General features: G+C 37.4%; 1 protein-coding gene across 1 annotated transcript; it reads right to left on the reverse strand.

Moving 5' to 3' along the window:
* Positions 1 to 1,027: 1,027 nt before the first annotated feature.
* On the reverse strand, positions 1,028 to 19,387 carry LOC135074664 (E3 ubiquitin-protein ligase CHIP). Its single transcript, XM_063969031.1, has 7 exons — positions 19,148 to 19,387; positions 18,273 to 18,471; positions 16,050 to 16,191; positions 9,086 to 9,188; positions 8,864 to 8,920; positions 8,584 to 8,700; positions 1,028 to 7,741 (listed from the first exon to the last, which is right to left on the reverse strand). Exons 1-7 carry the CDS (start codon positions 19,265 to 19,267, stop codon positions 7,616 to 7,618), a joined length of 864 nt encoding a protein of 287 aa, XP_063825101.1. The 5' UTR covers positions 19,268 to 19,387; the 3' UTR covers positions 1,028 to 7,615.
* Positions 19,388 to 21,352: the final 1,965 nt, after the last annotated feature.

The raw sequence follows: 21,352 nt of genomic DNA on the forward strand, positions 1-21,352 counted from the left end.
CAGGATACTTCCCGTAAACTCAGAATCTTGAAATTTGGCATAAAGCATTGTCATATAATGCAAATATAGGAAAAATTGCGAAAATTACATTTTTTTAGTTATATAATATAATAAAAATATTTTAATAAAATGAAACTTACTACCTTATTTCTCACGAACGAATAAAGGTATCAAATTGAAATGTATACCAAATGCCTAGATCTATTGTCCCTTTAAGAAGTAAAAAAATCAAACTTCTAAGTTAACGCGATCAAAAGATACAGCAGTTTATACCGACACCTTAGACGAATTTCCGTCACACGCTAGGGAATCAAAACCTACAAGGTACTTCCTGTGAACTCAGAATCTTGAAATTCGGCACGAAGCAACGTTATATAGTACAGATAAAGGAAAAATTGCGAAAATGATAAATTTGAAGTTATATAAAATTTAAAATATTATTTTTGCTTACATGACATAAAATATTTTTTTAATAATTATAAACTTACTACCTACCCTTTTTCACATGAACGCGTAGAGATATTAAAGTTGAAATTCATATCAAACACTTCTTAAATCTAATTGCCTCTAAACTGTGAGAAATTCTAAATCAACGCAAAAATTCAAAACGCTGAGGTAGGTACCTACCTATAATGCAAATATAGGAAAAATAAATAAATAAAAAATAATCATACCGCATATTTTGAAATTCGCCACTACTCGCAACGGAATCAAGTAAGTAATTTGATTTAATACGTCATAAATTGTAAACCGCTACGTTTGTACGGCGGAACCCTCGGTGTGCGAGCCCGACTCGCACTTGTTTTTACACTTAAAATATGCAATGCTTTTTGTAAGTGAGTATGTAGTAGGTATTTGGTGGCTTTAAAATGTCAGCAATGTGCAATATGAAACATTTGTATTAAGTGTAGTATTATTTACTTTTTTGGGTCTGTTTTGTCAATAAAATCACAGATAATTAATACTAGTAAATATATTATTAATTTTGAAACTAGGGTTGTGAAGGTATTTTTAAATAAAAAAACGGTTTATAAAATAACATTTACTTATCATCATAACTTTACAGTAGTTGCGAGCTAGGTTGAATCTGTTTCTCTAGCGATTCAACTATCAATCGAAATGGCAAAGAAAATATCGTGTATTCATATAGTAAGATATGTGGGTACCTGGAAGAAAAAATCTGTTAATATAAACAACGCCATCTATACTCAGTGGTTGCCTTTATATGTCAGATATTAAAGGAGTTTCCACACTGGATGCGTTCTGCGATCAGGTCAAAGTGAACGCAGGCCGCATCATGTATATGAATAACATTGTCGATCTCTATACATTTCGTATTGATGCGGTCTAATTGTGCGAGCACGTACAAAGAACGCAAACCGCACAGATTGTCTTGTCACGACCGCTGGATTGACTTGACTTGCTGACCGATTGCACTGATCGACAATGTTGTTCATACATGATGTAAGTATATGCAATAAATACAGGATGTCCCGTAAAGAGCGAGCCAAACTTAAGGAGATGATAGACTATGAATGACCATCCATTAAGTTTGGCACGCTCTTTACGACACCCTGTATATGTATACAGTGAAATGCAATTTATTTCGACACGTTTACTTGACCCATATATCTTTAAGGTAAAAATATTAAATTACATACAGTGGTAAGTCTAGTTATACATTCTCCAATACAATCCATACCATACTCTAGTCCTAAATTAAATAATTAATGGTCCAGATATGTAAGTAAATTAAATTGAGTTGTCTGTTTATAATAGTAGTTTACACAATCGGAATAAATATCTACCAACAATAAGTAATATTTACAAAATGAAGATAATGGATGATTCAAACTTCCATCACTAAAGGCTTTTTCAAACAGCGGACGCGGACTTTATTAAATCAGATTTAAAACCGTTAAAACAGCTTGATTTTGAATCATCACAATGACGCGTGACGTGAATCTCTTACCATGCCATACATAAAGCTGTGTGTCAAAGCCCTAATATTAGAACTAACCAAGTCGGGATTTATCTAATAATCGTCAATAATTGGGTAAAAACTGACTTGAAATCGATCAAAAAGGAGGTAGAAATCCCGAATCGATTAACTCCACGGTTACAACCTTATTTCAAAACATATGTAAACCAATAAAGCGAGATGCAACAAATCAAATAGCATACCATCCATCACTTACACAATGGACATTAAAATATTGTATTTAATATTTATACACCGATTCGAACATTGCTCACAGTCAACCTTTTATCTTACAAAAACAATATTAGAATTGGAAATGCAATTCATAATGCGTACATTCTACGAACATTCAACACTTCAGACTAAACAACTTTGTTGCAAAAAAATGCACGTTGCTTGATGTGACGGCCGTCGGTAGGGGAGACCGAAGAGAATTGTAACAGAGGTGAGTTGTCACAAAGCCGATTTCTCTGCGCCTATGACAGTTAGCTGAACGCAAACTATGGAGTGTCCAAAGAGCAACGAATTCGTGAAGTTGCTAAGACAGTTTATCAGTCTTAGGTTCAGAGAACAACTTTGTTACAAGTTACAACCCACCTCTGTTACAACTTTCCTCAGTCTCCCCTACGTAGGTCGTGTATGCTCGCTTCTATTTGCTTTATACAAATATACCATTCTCGTGAGCATTCTCCAAGTCGGAAATATCCCCATAGTATTCCCGTAATGTCCCTTTTTCTTTAAAAGGAACATTATTAAAAGAAGATGATCAATATGCCTTGATCTCGGGCCTATTTATAAGTAATATTATGGATTATGTTATTTAAAAAATAAATTTTGTTACGCTATCTATTACGATAGTATTATGAAATTTAAATTAATTAGGTTTTTTAATTCGAATATCACCAAAAAAGTAATTTAGATCTCATCATTATTATTTACAACATGTATGCCTCCTTGGCAAATAAAATAATAACTAAATTATTTACAATGATGACTTAAAGTCTGCGAAGACTAGCCAAAATATAATTTTAATTGGTCGTACGCCAACAATAATATTGTATAACAAACTAATATTTTTCTTTCTGCAGTGAGCCGTATGTTTTACATGCATTTCAGGATGTCACATTCTCATTACATTACGCAATTTTAGTTCATGTATATTAGTTAGTATAGTATCATTCAGTTATTTAGTAAACAGAAAGTATTTTCATACTTTTATTTTCTTGCAAGACAAAAAGTTGTTTACTCAAAGATACACATTTATTTTTATTTTTACACATTACACAATGGGTGCGTTTGGCGGGAAAAAAATCGCTTGTAAGCATAATGGCGATAAACGATAAGCGCTTACTGCCAAAAATAAATGAAACACGTTATTATAGAAGTTGGCAAACGTGTCCTCGTCGACAACTATATAATTTGTTTCTCGGCGCTTCCAAGCGCTTTTTTCCACGCACCCAATATCTGGTCTAAGATGCATCATCTACTTTATAATTATGTACACCATTTCATACTAACACTGCCTACGATGGATTTTATTCATATGTTTACGGGAGCTCTATGTTCCATTACAAGATCTATGTAACTATCACACCGGCGCTAACAAATACATAACTTATACACTCAGTAAATATTTCAAAGCAAGCTTTGCTCTTACATACTAAGACGAAATTATATGCATAACAAACATAATAAAGCGTTAAATTTTGTCAATTTATTGAGAAACTATAATTTTTCGACATCGGCCTCATAATTTTAAACAGATAATAATAATAATCATGAATAATCATTTATGTATATGCAACATCGAGTTCTTACACACTTTGTATAGCGCTAACTTAGTCAGTGCCTGAGGTATAAGAGCGGCATGGGAGGGGTGATATTGACATATTATGACGTGACAGAGCATACAAATCTGACAGAGATTTGAAGTCTCGCTGACGTTTGACTGTCACAAAAACACCCCCGGATTCCGTGGGTTAGTTGAACGGGAAGCATGGTCGATCTGTTTTAATGGTTTCAATTTATTATTTAATGGACTTTAGTGTACAAATTTGGTGTTATTTTGTGATCTAAAGTGCAGTGAAGTGATAAATTATAAAAAACATTGAAATACTTCGAATTTGAGCGCGCATCGAGCGTCGAGTGGGTTGTCGTATGAACAACCCGCTTTGGACCCGGTGGCGTCTCGAAACCTGCTTACGGGCATACTTAACTCCACGGAATCCATGAAAAATCAATAGAACTGAAACACCCACGTTCTATTGATAACTATGTCAATTTTCACTCGACATTGGCAGAAATAAACCTCCCAAAGAGGTTTGGTTGCCATTAAAAAAAAACCCCTGTGCCGCTCCCATACCTAAGGCTAAACTCATATTATAGGTATAGCGTTTAGGCTAAACTCATATTATAGGTATATGAGTTATTCCAAGAATTACTGGGTAAACAGATTCATACCAACTACTGTATGCCAACGCCTGATACACACGTACGATACGTATTTTAATGTCGGACGATATCATTGCTATGATATACAATCGTATTTTAAGACCGTAAATTATCCACTTCAGTCTAATCATTCGAAAAACATATTTAGTGTTAGAGTAAGACAAACTGAGTATAGAAAATTAACACATTTTCAAAACAAAATCTGTAAAATTAACTCATTTATTTTGTTAACCAAGTCTCAAAACACAAACTTTTTATTTGACTTTGAACAGATATTACTTGGGTAGTTATTAGTTAGGTAGTAAGAAGCAATAGAGAACTGTACTCATAAATAAATGTACCCAAAAAGACAACAATATAAAAAACTTTTGTATAAATTACAGTGGTGGTTTCATATACATAATCTGAAGTAATATTGCCCAGGTTACGAACTGTTGTTACTTTTGTCCAATTCTATCTCAAAAAAGCGGCACGGCCGTACCATCCTTTTCTCGAAGCAATTCAGGCCTTTTTCGACTGCCTGTAACTTCGTTGTGGATAAAACTAGAAGGCTGAATTTTCATTAGCTATGCAGGCATTGTAAAGACACGGTATATTTAAAATTTCATTCAATTTGAACCAGTAGTTTAAGAATTATAACGGGTCAAAGTTACTTAATTTTGTCACTCACTGACTCACTGACTCACCGATCATCAAAATTCTAAGGCACTTCTAGCAGACCTAGAAGCTTCAAATTTGGAATATAAGTAGTGTTTGGTGTATGAATCAAGGAAAAACTAAAATATTTGGGGGCACGGTAGTGCAACCGCCAAGTCGAGTAAAATTTTTCAATTTCGGTCCAGTTTTCTAGATACATAACTGCTGTCTACAAAATACAAAAAGAAATGAGATTTGGGGGCACGGTAGTGCAACCGCCAAGTCGAGTAAATTTTTTCAATTTCGGTCCAGTTTTCTAGATACATAACTGCTGTCTACAAAATACAAAAAGAAATGAGATCCCATCAAAAACAATATTTGTCAATAAAACCAAGTCTCGCAACTCAGTTGTTCTACGGTAAAAAGTTGTGAGATCCATGTAATACCAAGTCCAGGCCAGGAAATCTTTAACGTTTTACATAAATATATTGACTTGGCCATCGCATGAAAACACGTGTAAATTAAATTATTTAGTGCGATGGCCAAGTCAATATATTTATGTAAAACGTTAAAGATTTCCTGGCCTGGACTTGGTATTACATGGATCTCACAACTTTTTACCGTAGAACAACTGAGTTGCGAGACTTGGTTTTATTGACAAATATTGTTTTTGATGGGATTATAACTTCATTCAATGGTTCGCACTATATTGACGTCAGATGAAAAGACTTACAAGTGAAATAATCCGCGCTCTACTATGACGTCACTACGCGAGTCATCTAACTCATAAGTGTGTACGTCATTCTTGCGAGTCCATTGATCTATGATAATTTTCATTCTTAAGTGTACAGTTTCCTACAACTCCAAAAACTTGGCTGAATCACGGTTGTAAGTTTTTTTTTCTGCCAAAAATAACTTTGGAAACCATTATTGGTTACGAATTCAAATTCGACTGATGAAGATTCTATACTATACTTGACTCATAATTACTTAGTGAACAAATGAGCAGAAATAAGCTCGCCATTTTCTAAAATACCTATAGTACAGTCAGCGTCAAATAATTGGTGACACCAAAAGTGGCCAAAAACTTGACAACACAACCTTAGTTCAATTGTAACAAAGACGTGTTGCGAACTTTTTGGATACTTTGGGTGTCACGAACTATTTGACGCTGACTATACGAATGAATTTTTGGTTTACATCGAGCAGTTTTTTATGAGGATGTAGTATTAAATGTATAGGAACAATATTACTATTGCCATATCAGAAATAACACTATAGTATTGCCATCGTTAACATCAGTGCGAATAATTTGTTAGTTGTCTAATGATTATTTGATATTTCTATCTAAAATATGTTGGCTATCAGTATTTGTGGACCTTTTAAAATGAAAGTGTAACCTAACGAGTAAGTGTAGTGCCATCTAAAAGATAAATCTTTGGATTTATAGAGAAAGACGTTTTATATGCAATGGACTGTGTATGTGACCAATATCTGAATCTAAAACATGGGAAAATGTGAAATGATACATTTTAAACTGTAATGGCAAAGAAATATTTAATAGTTTTAAATTATACTTCACCACTTGCTAAAGAAAAACCTATTAAAATTTGTTATTTAAGTAAAAAAGCAAAACTTTTATATAGGGCTAGATACGTAACTTACAATCGAAAGTTTTGCTTCATTACAATAACACATTTTAATTTATTGTTAGGTTTTCCCAAACACATAAGTCGTCCGACTACCCGCATTTCGATGTACACCGCGTAAGTTTACATCGCAGATCTAGACAAAAATCCAAGTGACGAACTTTAGTATCTAACATCACAGAAATTGGGTCCAAATCTCCTTAGCATAGGGCAAGTCAGGACGCCTTAGTAGTCACTTTATTCATGCTTACTATAGTACTATACTAAAGTACGAACGAGCTTTCTTTTATTTTGTACCCGAAGAGAAAAGATAACGTTTAAGTTTTTATTATTTATGGGCGCTTGAATGACAGTCCAAGTGTCAGTACTAGAAAGCCCGTTCGACTTTAACAGTATCTGTACAGCCACATCGAGTATATACATACTTGACAGGTTGTACCTTATTCCTAGGTCCATAAAGTAGCCATTGGCTGTCAAGTATACATCAAGTGAACATACAAAATTCTGTCGATGCTAAGGAGGGTACAAGTAATCATATGAATCTGTCTAAAAAGCTAGCTGTAATATTTAAAAAAAACTAGATTGACGCTAGAGCAGCAAAAGAGTATGACATTTTAAGGGTTCCGTAGCCAAATGGCAAAAAACGGAACCCTTATATTTAGATGGAGCGAAGTGCGCTGTATTGAAAAATTTTAAGTGACTAGCTTGAGTGCCAAAAACTGCAGTATACAGTTTTATTCCTTTGCTTACTTACCTATCCTACTTTAGTTAACTTCCTTTAAAGTTTAACCTTCTTGCTACACTAGCGCCACCCTGATTACGCCTTTTACATACACAGAAATGAATCTTACCTCTACCCTCCTTATTTAACTTATCGGCAAGTGACGTCATTGACTCTCTAGTAGTCCAGAGCCCATTCGTTCTCTTGTAGGAAAGCGTCTACCACTTCCTTCATAGTGAAGTTTGGTATGAGCTGGTCTGCAGTCAACTTCACTCTGGTCACGGGGTCGAAGTGGCCAACTCTCTGAAAGGGAGATTTGATTTTAGAATAGGAATGTACAAACAGTTGGCAATAGTACAAGAAAAATGACCCTATTGATATTGAACTGCCTGACTATGCCCACGTTGAAAATCAATGAGGGCTATCGTTTTTATACTTAACAGTTGGCACCCCTGGCGATTGACAGGACCTTACTCTACAGTGGCGCCATCTTGATGAGTGCAAATGCGATAGTCCTCCTACCACTTTCGCGCTCACCAGTTGGTGCCACTGTCTTCGCTACTAGCAAGTGACAGGACCTTACTCTACAGTGGCGCTAACTGGTGAGCGCTAAAACGATAGCCCTCATTGTGGGTTCTTTTTGGCCTTTTGGTAATAGGTTCTCAATCGAAAATTAACTTGGACAAAGCATTAGAAAGAAAGAAAGAAAGAAAGAAACATTTATTACGATGAACATCACTTAGTTAAGGACAGAGAACGTATACAGGAAAAAAGACAGAAATAGCACATGAATATTACTAGGAAATAAAAAGTGAACTGAGCAGTGCTATCCTGTCGCAACAGCGATGCCCTAACCAATGGGACTCCACTCAGCATAATAATATGCCGTAGCCCACGGTGGGGAAGGCCTCGACGCTGGTTTTCAGTGGGCCCCATGCCGAAGTTAGTACTTCATTCCAGCGTTTTTGTATGTAGTTATTTCGCTCCGTGAAGCGATATAAATAAAAATGAAATGTAACATAATCTTGAATTAATTTAACACATTACGTTCACGGTTAACCTGTCTAGTTTTCCCGGTAGGCACTGTTAATATCGTATTTGCACCGCAGGTCTCTGTTCCGAATACATATTTACACGGTTCTTACCTCTAGATGTTCCTCAATATCCTTCTTTTCGTACGTTATGCCGCTGGGCGTTATAACCGGCTCGTTTAGGATTTCGAAGCTGATCTTGCCGCAGAGGTAGTCTGGTACGTCACGTTTCTGCAAAATAAGATAAAAATTACATGCAATTATTACTCTCAGGAAAAAAAATTGCAGATCACATTGGTTGTTGTGGCAAAAAAAAATGATATTTGTTTATTTATAGTTTTCGACAGTAAAAGATACTTTGGCAACTTTTTTATGCAAAAAACAAACAACTTACCCGTCTTCTTTCATCCATTTTTGAAAATAGGTTATTTAATTCACTAGAATAATTATTCTGAAAAGAGAACAGATATTAATTAATATTTATAGCTACTTAATGTTACTAAAACAACAAGGATCTTCCCTACTACATTGCCCAATATTTCGGATCTAACCATCCCTGTCTCTCTAAGCGAGAAACCAATAAGAGCGACAGTGACAGATATAGTTTTTTACTTACACATTCCTCCTCCACTTTAGCCGCTTTAGCGGTAGAGTCTTCATCGTTGTTAGTGTCTAATTTGATAGCTTCTATTCTACGCTGCATGTCTTCCGTTATTAGCCTGTTGAAATAAAATTCAATGATAATAGATCTTTCTCATAGATAGTTTCATCCACGAAGATGCGCCCCACCATTCTTCCGCTAATGTTTGAGTGTTATCGGTACACGCTAAATTATCCATGAGTGCACACGCACACTACAATAATGACGATCGGATTGCTCGGATCAAACTCCCCGCACCCCGCGCTTCCCTTGACCAAAAATTGGTGGGTCGCGTCTTCGTGGATGAAATGATCTTTAAACACTTCTTATAATAAACACTTTACTGCGGTGAATGCATATTTACAATCATAAGATTGAAACTTTAAACTTTAAAAAATTATTGTACCTTGATCCTTGAAAAAGAAAAAACCTTATAAAGTATTTCAAAACGAAAGTATAATTATGACTTTAATATTGAGGTTTCAAAAGGCACTCTTTTTAGAAATTAGATTGCCTTCTGAACCAAATAAGTAGCGATTGTAGTAACAAAATTGTAGTCAGCATGGCTGAATCTTCAGGTAAAAACTTTGCAACACTGCGTCTTAAGAGCGTTTACGTCTAGCGTGGCATGTCAAGTTTAGGTAATTTCGATGCTATTTTTATTCACACTAAAATAATTATGACTGTGTGCGTGTTCTCACGTTCTATAGTCAAACCAAAATACTTTGATCCACCATCGTAAAAGTGTGCCAGGCTGTCAAGTGACAGCTCAAGGAAACTATAAAATCTTCAAATCTTCCAACACCGACTCCATAATTATAAATAATGGTATACATTAGTCCTAATCAATAATAAATACGTAAATTCTTTATCAAATAGTAAATTATCAAAGGCTTTTTACTATTTTGAGAATATTTTATACAGCCTATGTTCAGCAGAAAAAAAATTGAATTTTAATGGTGAGAGATTTTTTCAAATCGGTTCTATTCAAAACAAACTTTTCCTGTTTACTATTCTTTTTTGAAATGTTATGCATTTTTCGGATAAATCCGGAAAATGCATAACATTTCATACCCACCAGCTGCGGGGGCAGCTAGTGGGTTATGTGGGGTTCTTCCTACCAGAAGGTGGGTAGCCCCTACACCCACTAAAAACCTGACTGTTTCTGCCATGATCCATATGAGTGATATGGCTGTTGCCTGTAGCATTCGTCCTTAGCCGCCACCAGACACCTCCATGTCTAGCGACCGAGGCCTGTTAGGAAGGGACAGTTGGAGACCATAAGCTGTCCTCTTGCGCCCAGGGTGTCGGCGGCGGATAACCGGAGTGTCGGCTGAGGCCTTTCGCTCCCCCTTTCCACTGCTTTTTTCTGTGAAAGAACACTTTCACAGAAAGTAAGCACACTATACCATAAGATTATTTGTCTCATCATATATTTTATACTAATGTAGATATTGTTTCCGAAAGCGAGCGGGTTTATTCCGTATCTGTACGCTTCATGCATTCTCTAGCAAAAGCTGAAAATCAGTGTTCTGCCCTTTTGAGGGTGGTGTTTATACTGAGCTCTTTGCTTTTTGCATCGCTGCGGCACACATCACTCTGACGCAGGGAACTAGGGAACAGGGAAACGTTAGTCATCTTTATCTTATGTTGTTTTGTCACTTTTGTTATGTTGCAACTGTTGAAATTATTACTAACCTGTGTAACAAAATACCAGTGGTGTCACCTAGTGTGTTTCTTGACTAACTAACTTTATTTCGATATTGAATTGAATTTCAATAGCAACTATACATAATGTGTGTGTTAAAAGCATTAAAAAAAGTGTGTTACAACAAATAAACAATGTATCTATCTATCTCACGCCTCTTCCCGATTGCTAGGGAGAGGTCATTTCCAACCGCCGCTCGTTCGCTTAGACTGGGAACTGTTGGAGCGTGTCAGTCTGCTGCGGTGACTCACGTGCCAAGACTGCAGTGTTAACTGACAACCATCTACAGGCTCTTGGCCTATACGGTGGAGGAATGGCCCGAAGCACCCATGGCCCGGTAGAACCTGGGTCGCCCTTTTTGTGAGACGATCATGCCGTCGCACCCACTCTAATACAGGCAGAACTGCCTCTATGGTGCGACGTAAAATTTGGCTGACGGCCAGGCGTACCCTTCAGCACTCTAGGGCCTAGATCCTCAAGCCTCTACCTTTTGGTTTCCACCTCTCGTGGTGCACGTACACGTACATTTCCCCTTGGGACTTATGGTCACCTCACAACTGGCGTCTATTCTCGGTTGTCGACACTAGCTTTGTCGCCACTGACTATAAATGGCATAAATAATATCGATTGACACATACTTTCTCAGTTGTAGCTACAGGCTTTCTCACAACTTATGACAAATTAGAAAAATACATCCCAATTATGCCTAGTGGGGACGTACACAAATATTGACGCAAATGTCATCGTGCATGACATACGTAAAGTAAAAGTCAAGTAAGACCAGATGAATACAAATATTATTAATGTTATTTTGAACTAGCGGCCGCCTGCGACTTCGTACGCGTGGACCTCGTTCATATCGTCATAAATTATAGCCTATAATTATGTTAATCTGGTTTATAAACAATAATACTGTAAAGTTTCAATAAAATTCGTTCAGTAGTTTTTGAGTGAAAGAGTAACAAACATCCAGACATCCAAACTTTCGCATTTATTATATTAGTAGGATTGTTATACGTCGCCACTAATGACAATATTTTTTTCCCATTTATCCTCAGTAGGGACATAGTCAGTGTCCACAACCGGGAATAGACGGACCGCGGATACTATGCGGTATCCACGAATTACCTCAGCCTGTGCCTCAGTGATATCATGCGTTGCGCTTTTTTTAACAGTAGGATGCTCCACGACTACACAGCACTGTGCCATACTCGAGCCCCATATAGGACCATATAACGCGCGACGCAAAAGTATAGTCAGCGACTCAGTGCAGCCGGGCCTCCGAGATTAGGCATCAACCGGCTTAGTGCGCCGGCGGTAGCCAAAAGCTTAGGGGTGAGACGATTCAAGTGGCTGTCAAATGACCACTGTCCAACTAACTACAATCCGAGGTACCTACCGCAAAGATTTTCCGACTGTAATATGTTGTGTATGTTCCCCCTACAACTAGGTGGGACCCTGCTGGCAGAGCATTCCTATTAACTATTCTGTAACCACCTATTTATGGCAAATAAATTATTAGTATTATTCCTCTTTATAATATTAGTATACATGCATAACTTGCTGTTCCAAATTTTCGTCATTCGTTTTCGTTTCATCGCTAAAAATAACTTAATTTTATTTTTCGTTACGTCTGAAATAGAATTTGTAGTAAAAATAGACTGTAATGAAAAATAACAATAAAATATTTTAATTACCACGTGACCGCAAAATCTACCACCAAGATTTTGCGGATACACTATAAAAAAAAAAAATATCACATAAAAAAAAAAAAAAAAAAATTCCAGCTACCTGTCAAAGATCAACGTACGCGTGACACATGTCAGCAGAGCACCGAGCGACGTGACCTCACTCTGGAACGCCTCGAGGCGGACTGAATTTGAACGATTCGTGCGCGGCGTTTTATAGTACTTTTCAAATACTCATAGAAAAAAAATTACAATGAATTATTTTAAATTTCAAAGTAAATATTTTAGATAAGATTAGCTATTTTTGTGTTGAATAAAGGAAGAATATTGGTGAAAAAATCACTTTGATTTTTGGGTATTTCACGTTCTTTTTATTTGTAATTTCTTATTGTAAAATGCTTAAATCTAAAAATTTTCTCAGATAACTATTTGCCCAAGGATCTATTGGGTATAAATGTTTGTTAAATCGTTTTCACAGTATTTTTATAAAAATAACCTAAATAATATAAACTGACGCTAAAGTGGAAATTTACAAAACCTGTGTGGACTAGAGGTGGGCGCCGATATAGAATTAGCCGGCGGCGGCGCGCCGACTTTTTGACTTCGGCGGCGGCGGCGTCGGCGGCGTGACCTTGACCTTTGACCTAGACTCATTATTTCTTTTAAAAAAATCTGTTTAGAGTCTGTCATCTAGACTATAATCAGGTGAACATATTATATCTTGTTCAGGGCGGCGCATGAGCGCAGTGCACGTCGACCCTTTGGGATCTTTTGTGCGCCCCCATACCTTTATTCCCCTCTCGTCCGTAAAAAGCCTATCCATAAAGCGAATCAAGTGCTTGGGTGAGAGGGACCTATTTCTGGTGCCGAATATGCCGACCCCAGGAGACCCATCCTAGTTCTCGCTGCCGCGTCGCTTTCGCACAGTAGGTATTTCATGGACTCTGCATGTTCTCCACCACATGCTCGACGGCTGTCGTAAAGCCCATCTTGTGGAGCATGTGGTTCGTAGTTTAGTGTCCTGTTAACGCACCCGTGATCACACGGGCTTGCCTCATGTTTCCATTGAATATGAGTTTTTCCCATATCTTGAGTTTCCCTTTAGGAATAATTTGGAGTGGCTCATACCGTTGGAGCTTACTCATTCAGCTCTATGCCTCCTAGTTATTATGCCTCATGGCCATGTGTGCGGTGCTTATAGATAAGGGCACTATCGGCTCTGGACCAATAGGTGTCGCCTCTGACCCTTGTCTCGCCAGACTGTTGGCTCTTTCATTGCCTTCGATTCCTGTATGTCCAGGTACCCACATTAGGGTCACCCTGTTATGCCTTCCAAGTTTATTTAGTACCAAGATTCCCCCTTAGAACGGGTCTAGATCCAACCCTCACCGAGGACATGGCTTTGAGTGCTGCCTGACTGTCACGTAGGATGTAAATGTCGCGCTTTTTATGCACCTGTTCTATATTCCTTAGTGCACACATGATTATAGCATACCTAGGTTACAGCTTGAAATACTGTTGCAAACCTCCCTAAGCTTTTACTGTGCTCGGATCGTTTGGAGTAGACGCCCGCTCCCGATCCTGAGTCCATCTTGGAGCCGTCAGTATACTAGATCAGGCTATCTTGTTGATCTCAACAGTCTTTTCAAGACTTCCCTTGTTGGTATTAGACACTTGAAATTCTTTGCTAAACATGTACCTAGGCTGCATTGTATCACATCCCAGGTCCGTTATTAGATACATCTAATTGAGGATCGCTCCCTATCCTTGTGTGTTTGGCGCAAAGGTTTGTATGTACTCCAGATTCCCGCATCCTTCAGTCAGTGCAGCGCCTTTCTTGCGTCCACTTCTAGCGCCAAGTACAGTGGAGGCGGTCCCAGAATAATTTCCAATGCTTAGTTGGCGTAGTCCTAAACGCACTCGTTATTTCTAGGCATGCAGTTCTTTGCAATTTTCCGAGTACCGTTCTGCATGTCAGTCTGTAGCCTAGTTCTAGGCCACCAGATAATGCTGTCATAAAGATGTATCTCTTGATCATCTATACTAATATTATAAAGCTGAAGAGTTTGTTTGTTTGTTTGTTTGTTTACTTGAACGCGCTAATCTCCGGAACTACTGGTCCGATTTGAAAAAATTCTTTTAGTGTTAGATAGCCCATTTATCGTGGAAGGCTATAGACTATACAACATCACGCTACAATCAATAGGAGCAGAGCAATAATGAAAAATGTTGCGAAAACGGGTTTTCACGCGTACGAAGTCGCGGGCACAACTAGTACTTTAATATTTGGATAGCGGGTTTGAGTAAACTTTTTACTACGCCTATTTCAAGGTTCTCGTGGATTTCTCAATTGTAAGTGTACCAATGCGCCGATGGAAGTACCCTTAGCAGATATTTTGGAGCTCTTGGGAGGCACATAGTTAATGTTGGATTAGCAGGTTTTCGACCACAGTTAGGTAGATGCCATAATATTATGTCCAGATCGGTTTATCGTTTTTATAATTATGGTCTTTCCATGTCATCATACGGTCCAGGTCGTTAACGCAGAATTGAGATGAATGTGCTGAGGTTTAGATTGGCCGGAGGATAAGTTTCATGTCCTAAATGTGTTATGGTGAGACTTCGGAGTTTTATGCGCTAGTGGGTCAGCTAAGCATTAGTCACATCTAGCTGAGTTTGCAACAGTCTAGTCTAGTGACTTTAAGATCACTGTTCACATGTGAGGAAGGCCACAGTTGTTTCAGGTGACTGGGCTACTTTACTAGTAAATATTATGTTGTAGAGGACCGGACCAATTACGGAGTACTGGGATACTCAAGCTCTGCAGCTAAAAAAAAATCTTGTCACAGAGTTTGACTTGAAAACTATGCCATAAATTGATAGTCGATTATTACATGGGCCATACTTAAGCAAGGGGATAAACGTCCAAGTATTGTCTTTTCCCACAATTTTGACAATACAAGAGTCAGGTTAATAGAGCGATAAGATGAGACTTTGTTAGGCGGCTTTCCAGCCTTAAATTTTTCAAAGCTAAGGAACTTGCGTTGCGAGGCTCTCATTCAGTGTGTTGGCCGTTTGATGTAGTGGTTTGTAACGTTCGTAATCTATGCCGGAGGTCGCGGAATCGATTCCCGCACAATAGAAACATTTGTAAAAAAAAACAAATAGTCAGTGCAGTATAGGAGTCGGCGCGCCGACAGCCGATCGTCGGCGGCGGCGGCGTGAAAAATTTCGCGGCGGCGGCGGCGCGCCGGCGTGGCGCCCACCTCTAGTGTGGACTTATCTTGATAGAATTCTTAAATACTAAACTAATCGCAATATTTTCTCAATTAACTATTTAGACGATGAAATTGCCTAACTATTTATGCCTATAACATATTTGTAGTATTACTGGTTAATGATTGTAACGAGTTGAAAAAGTACTGTTTTTGCGCCAAACGGCGTAAACGCTCTTAACTACACTCGTATACTGCACTCTAAGGCAAAATTGCAATACGTCTTACTGATAACTGAGTAGTGTACAAACATTGCAAGGTGGACGAACCTATTGAGATAACTCTGCAGCTCGATTTCCTGTGAAATCCGCTTCTCTTCTTGAACATTCCACCGCTTCTTGCGAGCTATACGCAGCTGGGCGGCGATGTCGTCGCCAAAGTTGAGCTTCTGTTCACGGGCCAGGTCGTTTGCTATGACAATAACATAGAATTTAATGGATTATTTAGGTTTAGAGCTAAAATGTGTTTCTTTCGTTGTAATTTAACTTAACAGACATAAGCTATACTCAGCGCAAAGACTCGTGGTAGGCAGTGTAATAATAAAACAGTGCATATTATCACGTTTTCTCTCGCTCTCACACTGGTTATGGGTGACGTCACACAGAGGCAGGCATAGTGTTGTTTATAATACGTAATAATTAATAAAATATTAGCAAAGTGTGCATCTCTGTTTCAAAAATTACTTATGGCCCCGCCTGCCACGAGTCTTTGCGTCGAGTATAGTACATAACAATAATTGGTAAACTTAGCTGTTTATCCTATACTCTCTAATTCCTTAATTATCCTGTTAGCATGGTCACTTGATAGAGATAAGCTAAGTACTTTCTATGTTACTTTTTTAAACAGTTAAATAAATAAACAAAAACATGTCAGTAACATTTAAATCATGTCCCTCTTTTATATGCCTGCACTTCTTTACAATTTATATTGCAAAAGATTTATATTTCACGGAAAAATATATATTTATGAGTACTGTTGAAAAAGTATTAGCAAGTCTAAGTCCTACCAAGTGGCATGCCACCAGAATTTTCGCTGAATAATTGTATAAGGTATCACAATGTCACCAAGTTATTTGAATAACAACAAGAAACCTTACAATGCAATTGAGAGATTATAATGAGCATGACATAGGAGCACATACTTTCTCATATTATGAATAGGTAGGTACAGTTTACAAATAGGCTGATTTCTTTATAATAAAGAAGGCATAATATTTATGATAACGATATTTTCAATACCTTAAAAATAATATCGTTTCAAAGCTCTGTATGAAAGAATGCTCAAAATAGATAAATAGTAATTTAGATTATAAGTAAATTGATTGGTTGAATTTTAATAATGAAACCTGATTGGTTCTGAAAAATCGTTTATAAGGGGTTGAGTAGGAATATCTTATATCAACAATGTTTCTTGAAATATCTGTGGTGCGATTGTGTAAGGCAATCGTATTCATTTGATAGTTCATAACGTACGTTATGATGTGTCAAACGGCTAATTCTAATTGTGTACGTAGTTCATAAAACGATAACGATTTGATCGTTAATTTATATGATGAGTGAATGATGAATATGATTTTGACAGCAAATTCGAATTGTCTAAGGTTTATGAGCTCATTGCTAATGTCAAATGATTGCGGTGACTCGTAACTCATGACAATCGTATAAATTCTCATGGAGGTGTAATTCTATCCTCGTCCTCATACTTACACAAATTCTTTATTATTTTCTTTTTGTCGGCCATTTGGTGTAGTGGTTCGAAACGGACTACTATTCCGGAGGTAGCGGGTTCGATTCCCGCATAGTACAAACATTTGTGTGCATGAATATATTTGTTTGTATTGAACTGGGTGTTTTCTATGTATAATAAGTACTTATGTATTTACAAAAAAAAAAGTATTTAAGTATGTTTATATCCGTTGTCTAGTACCCATAGTACAAGCTGACATTAAGTTCGCTTTATGTTAAAATTTTGGCATTAAAGTATAAATAAATAAAAATAAATAAACATTTTACGTCGTTTTACGCAGTCCATTAACGCCACCTATTGTAGAGTAGTAGTCAACTTAGCCTGCCATCTGGGAAAGGGTAGTGGAAACTCGAATTTCATTCGTTCTATGCGTTTGGTTATTGATTTGCAGAGGTAAATTTTTAGTTCAAATTCAATGTTTTTATGAATAAAAGTATGTTATTAAGGTGCAATCATAAAATTTTATTAAAAAAGCTGCATTTAAACATGAATTTGATTTATTATTTGTTAAAAAAAAATGAGTTTTAGCGTATGTTTTTCAATAACAAAACGCAAATCCATGAAACGTTTTTATACGACCGGTCACTTTTCGGTCTTCATGGAATGGACAAAATTACACAATTCGAATTTAGTTATACGATCGATGATCAATTGTATTCATTGTCCATCCATGAACAACTTTACACAATCGCACCTCTGATTAGATTCAAATTAGAGTAAAATTTTGCTGTGCATATTAATTTCACCTCGGTGCAAGTGTTTGATGGCTTCATCGTAACACTCCAGCTCCATCAGGGCCTGTCCGAGGAAGAAGTGCCCTTTGACCTGGTTGTTGTCTAAGTCCAGGGCTCGCCGGCAGTCCTGGCACGTAGACTCCCATTGCTTCATCTTCAAGTAGCATAGTGCTCGGTTTGTGAAGTATGTTGCGACTGATGGATTTTTTATCTGCAACAATAGTAATGAATAAATATAATGTATTTATAAAATTAATATTTAACACTACCCACAGTAAAATTGGTTACTTATTTTTTGATACACCCGAGGTCTAATAAGAAAAATTCCAATTCACTTTTAAGGGTTTTTGCAATGTTATGTTGATAAATATTATAACTTAAAATATTATTGTCTTGTATTGTCCAAGTCATTCCTCTAAATAAATAGCTAGCAGCAGTAGAGTTAGTAATGCTGCACCCAAGTAAATGTATGGATTGTAAATAGTAAAGGTACTACCAGTCCATGAAAGATATCCTTGAAATTAAGTAATTGTGATTTCATTTCTCATGATAAACTTTCAGACTAAAATTTTATAGTAAATGCAAATAATTGTTCACTATGCTGAGATTTCAAAGTAGACTGAGTGAGACATCAAGATGGAAGTGGTTACCATGGATACTCTTCCAGATTATTGGTGAGATCCTGAATCATGATAAAATTTAAAATTCACCTTGGTGAATAGTGTTTAGGAGTAAGTTCAAGCACGCATTTTACGCGGGTGCTTTACAGATATGAGCTGTTTACGAAACAGACCGTGAAATTCAGCAGAGGAAAATAAGACAATGAATTCTAATCTCGGTGTGACATCAAGGTCTCCATGCATCCAAGGGAAGTAAAAAATACTTACGATAGCCTTCGTATAGCAGTTCATAGCATCTTCGAACCGTCTGAGGCTGAATAGACGGTTTCCTTGTTCTTTCAACTCTTTGTCACTCAAGTTTGCGGTCGAATACATGTGCTTACTCATTTTTAAAGTATTTCCCTTAAATATTCTTACACGAAAGTCTCACAGATATCATTATATGATAAAATACACGGCGAAAACCTCAGTTTACACACGTACGCGATGAAAAATAAAATATTTTCCTTTCTATAGTCTATCCAATATAGCTTGATTAGAATGACGGCTGTCAAACGAATGTGACTAGTGATGGGTATGTTTCGTACGGTTCACATAGATGTATCGATAAGTTTTCGAAAAAATGATATGAAAAAATGCACCCAATTTTTCTTCATATATCTTTATTCATAAAAATGACAATTATGATTTAAATTTAAAGACAGTAAACCTAAGTAGATGTACAACCTAAGTCGTAGTCATTATCATCAGTGTTCTTCAGTGGTTTTTTCCTCTCGCTAGAGGGCGGTGGGCATCTCTTCTAGAGCAACGGTGCTATGAATACCCAAAAAATTACCGGTGATTGATTTCCGATGTTTGATTATTTAAGAATGAAATGTTTTTTGGTTTTTAATAGTGAACATTTAGAAAAACGTATAACTTGACTTAAATATGTTAAAAAAAAAATTGTTAAATATGTTAAAAAAATAGTTTTAATTTAATATGACATTTGTCGATATGTCCCAACACTAACATTTTTGTAACTCGAGATAACCTTGTAGAGACGTCGTTAATACTCTAGCTTGATTTTTATGATTTCGAATTACTACTTATTGGTGTAATTTAACGCTGCATTTACACGAAATTATCATTTTTATTGGAAGCACTGTCGTCGAAAATATTGTTTGTAGGTCAGATGTGAATTATTTCTTGTCCGCCAATATTTAGCTCTCATTGATCGCTACTACAAAGTTATGTCGTTACTTTTGATGACAGCTGTCATTCTAATCAAGCTATATTGGATAGACTATAGAAAAACAGTTTTGTCAACTTTGGCATTTTTCGTTTTTAAAAGAAGAGATGTCACACTTTAAAATCAAACTTATCGACAATCGAATCAAAATCAAATATCGATACCAACTTAACTATCGACTATCTGAGTGAGATTTTTTTTTTCACTGGGTGGGCTGGTCGAATACTTACAAAAGTTATTAAAACTTGATCAAAAAACTAAACTGGAGCTTTGTCCAAATTGGCAATGTATATGTCGGCGCCGGACACAGATGCTGCAAATTATTATTGATGATTAATAGTACCAATCTTAATATTATGTTATCTGTAGAAATCTGTAGAGCAGAAGGTTTGTGATTCCTAAACGTAACACCCGACTGATGCGCAGAAAAAGATAACTGTCAATCAGTTGTGTCATGTCAAGTGTGAGCAGGCGGCTGCGAGGTTATCTTTGAGAGCGTGTTGAGTTTGGTGGAACGTTAAATTGTAGGAAAAGTGATTGTCAACCATCCAAGATATTATCTCCTTGCCCGTTAACCCACGCCTATGGAGATTCCACCCCTAGAGTTCCTTCTGATAGAGACCCAGTGCCTTTATCAGAAGTGGGATTCGAAGGGCACTATTCAAAGGAGATAAATCTTTCAGCATGCACACCTACGCTACGCAACTCATCAAGTTTTACATGGAGGATGCTGACTCAGACATTGAGAGTTGGTGCAGGTTGACGGAAATTATTGTGATTGACGTAAACTGGAAGGGCCTTTGTGAGTGAGTGAGTTGAGGGGGCCGGGCCAAGGGCGCCCGGGCCACCCTGTTGCCGTGGTTGAAGGGGCTGTTTACGCCCGGGCCACGCTGGTGTAATGTTGGTTTCCTGATCGCACGGCTGCATGCCTGGATCAGCAGTAATAGTGGTAGTTGGGTTTGAGGTAAATGGTTGAAGGAGCCTTGGCTTATGCCTTGCGCGTCGGGCCATGTTACCTAAACCCTGGTTTCCTGGTCGCATGGCTGCATGCCTGGATCAGCAGTAGTAGTGGTGCGGTTTGAGGTAAATGATTGAAGGAGCCTTGGCTTAAGCCTTGCGCGTCGGGCCATGTTACCTAAACCCCGGTTTCCTGGTCGAAGGGGCCTCACGCCCGGGCCAGCTGTAATGTTTTGGTTTCCTGGTCGGGCTTCGCGCCCGGGCCAGCTGTAATGTTTTGGTTT

This window comes from Ostrinia nubilalis, chromosome 9 (assembly GCF_963855985.1).
Source record: "Ostrinia nubilalis chromosome 9, ilOstNubi1.1, whole genome shotgun sequence".
Classification (NCBI taxonomy): Eukaryota; Metazoa; Arthropoda; class Insecta; order Lepidoptera; family Crambidae; genus Ostrinia; species Ostrinia nubilalis.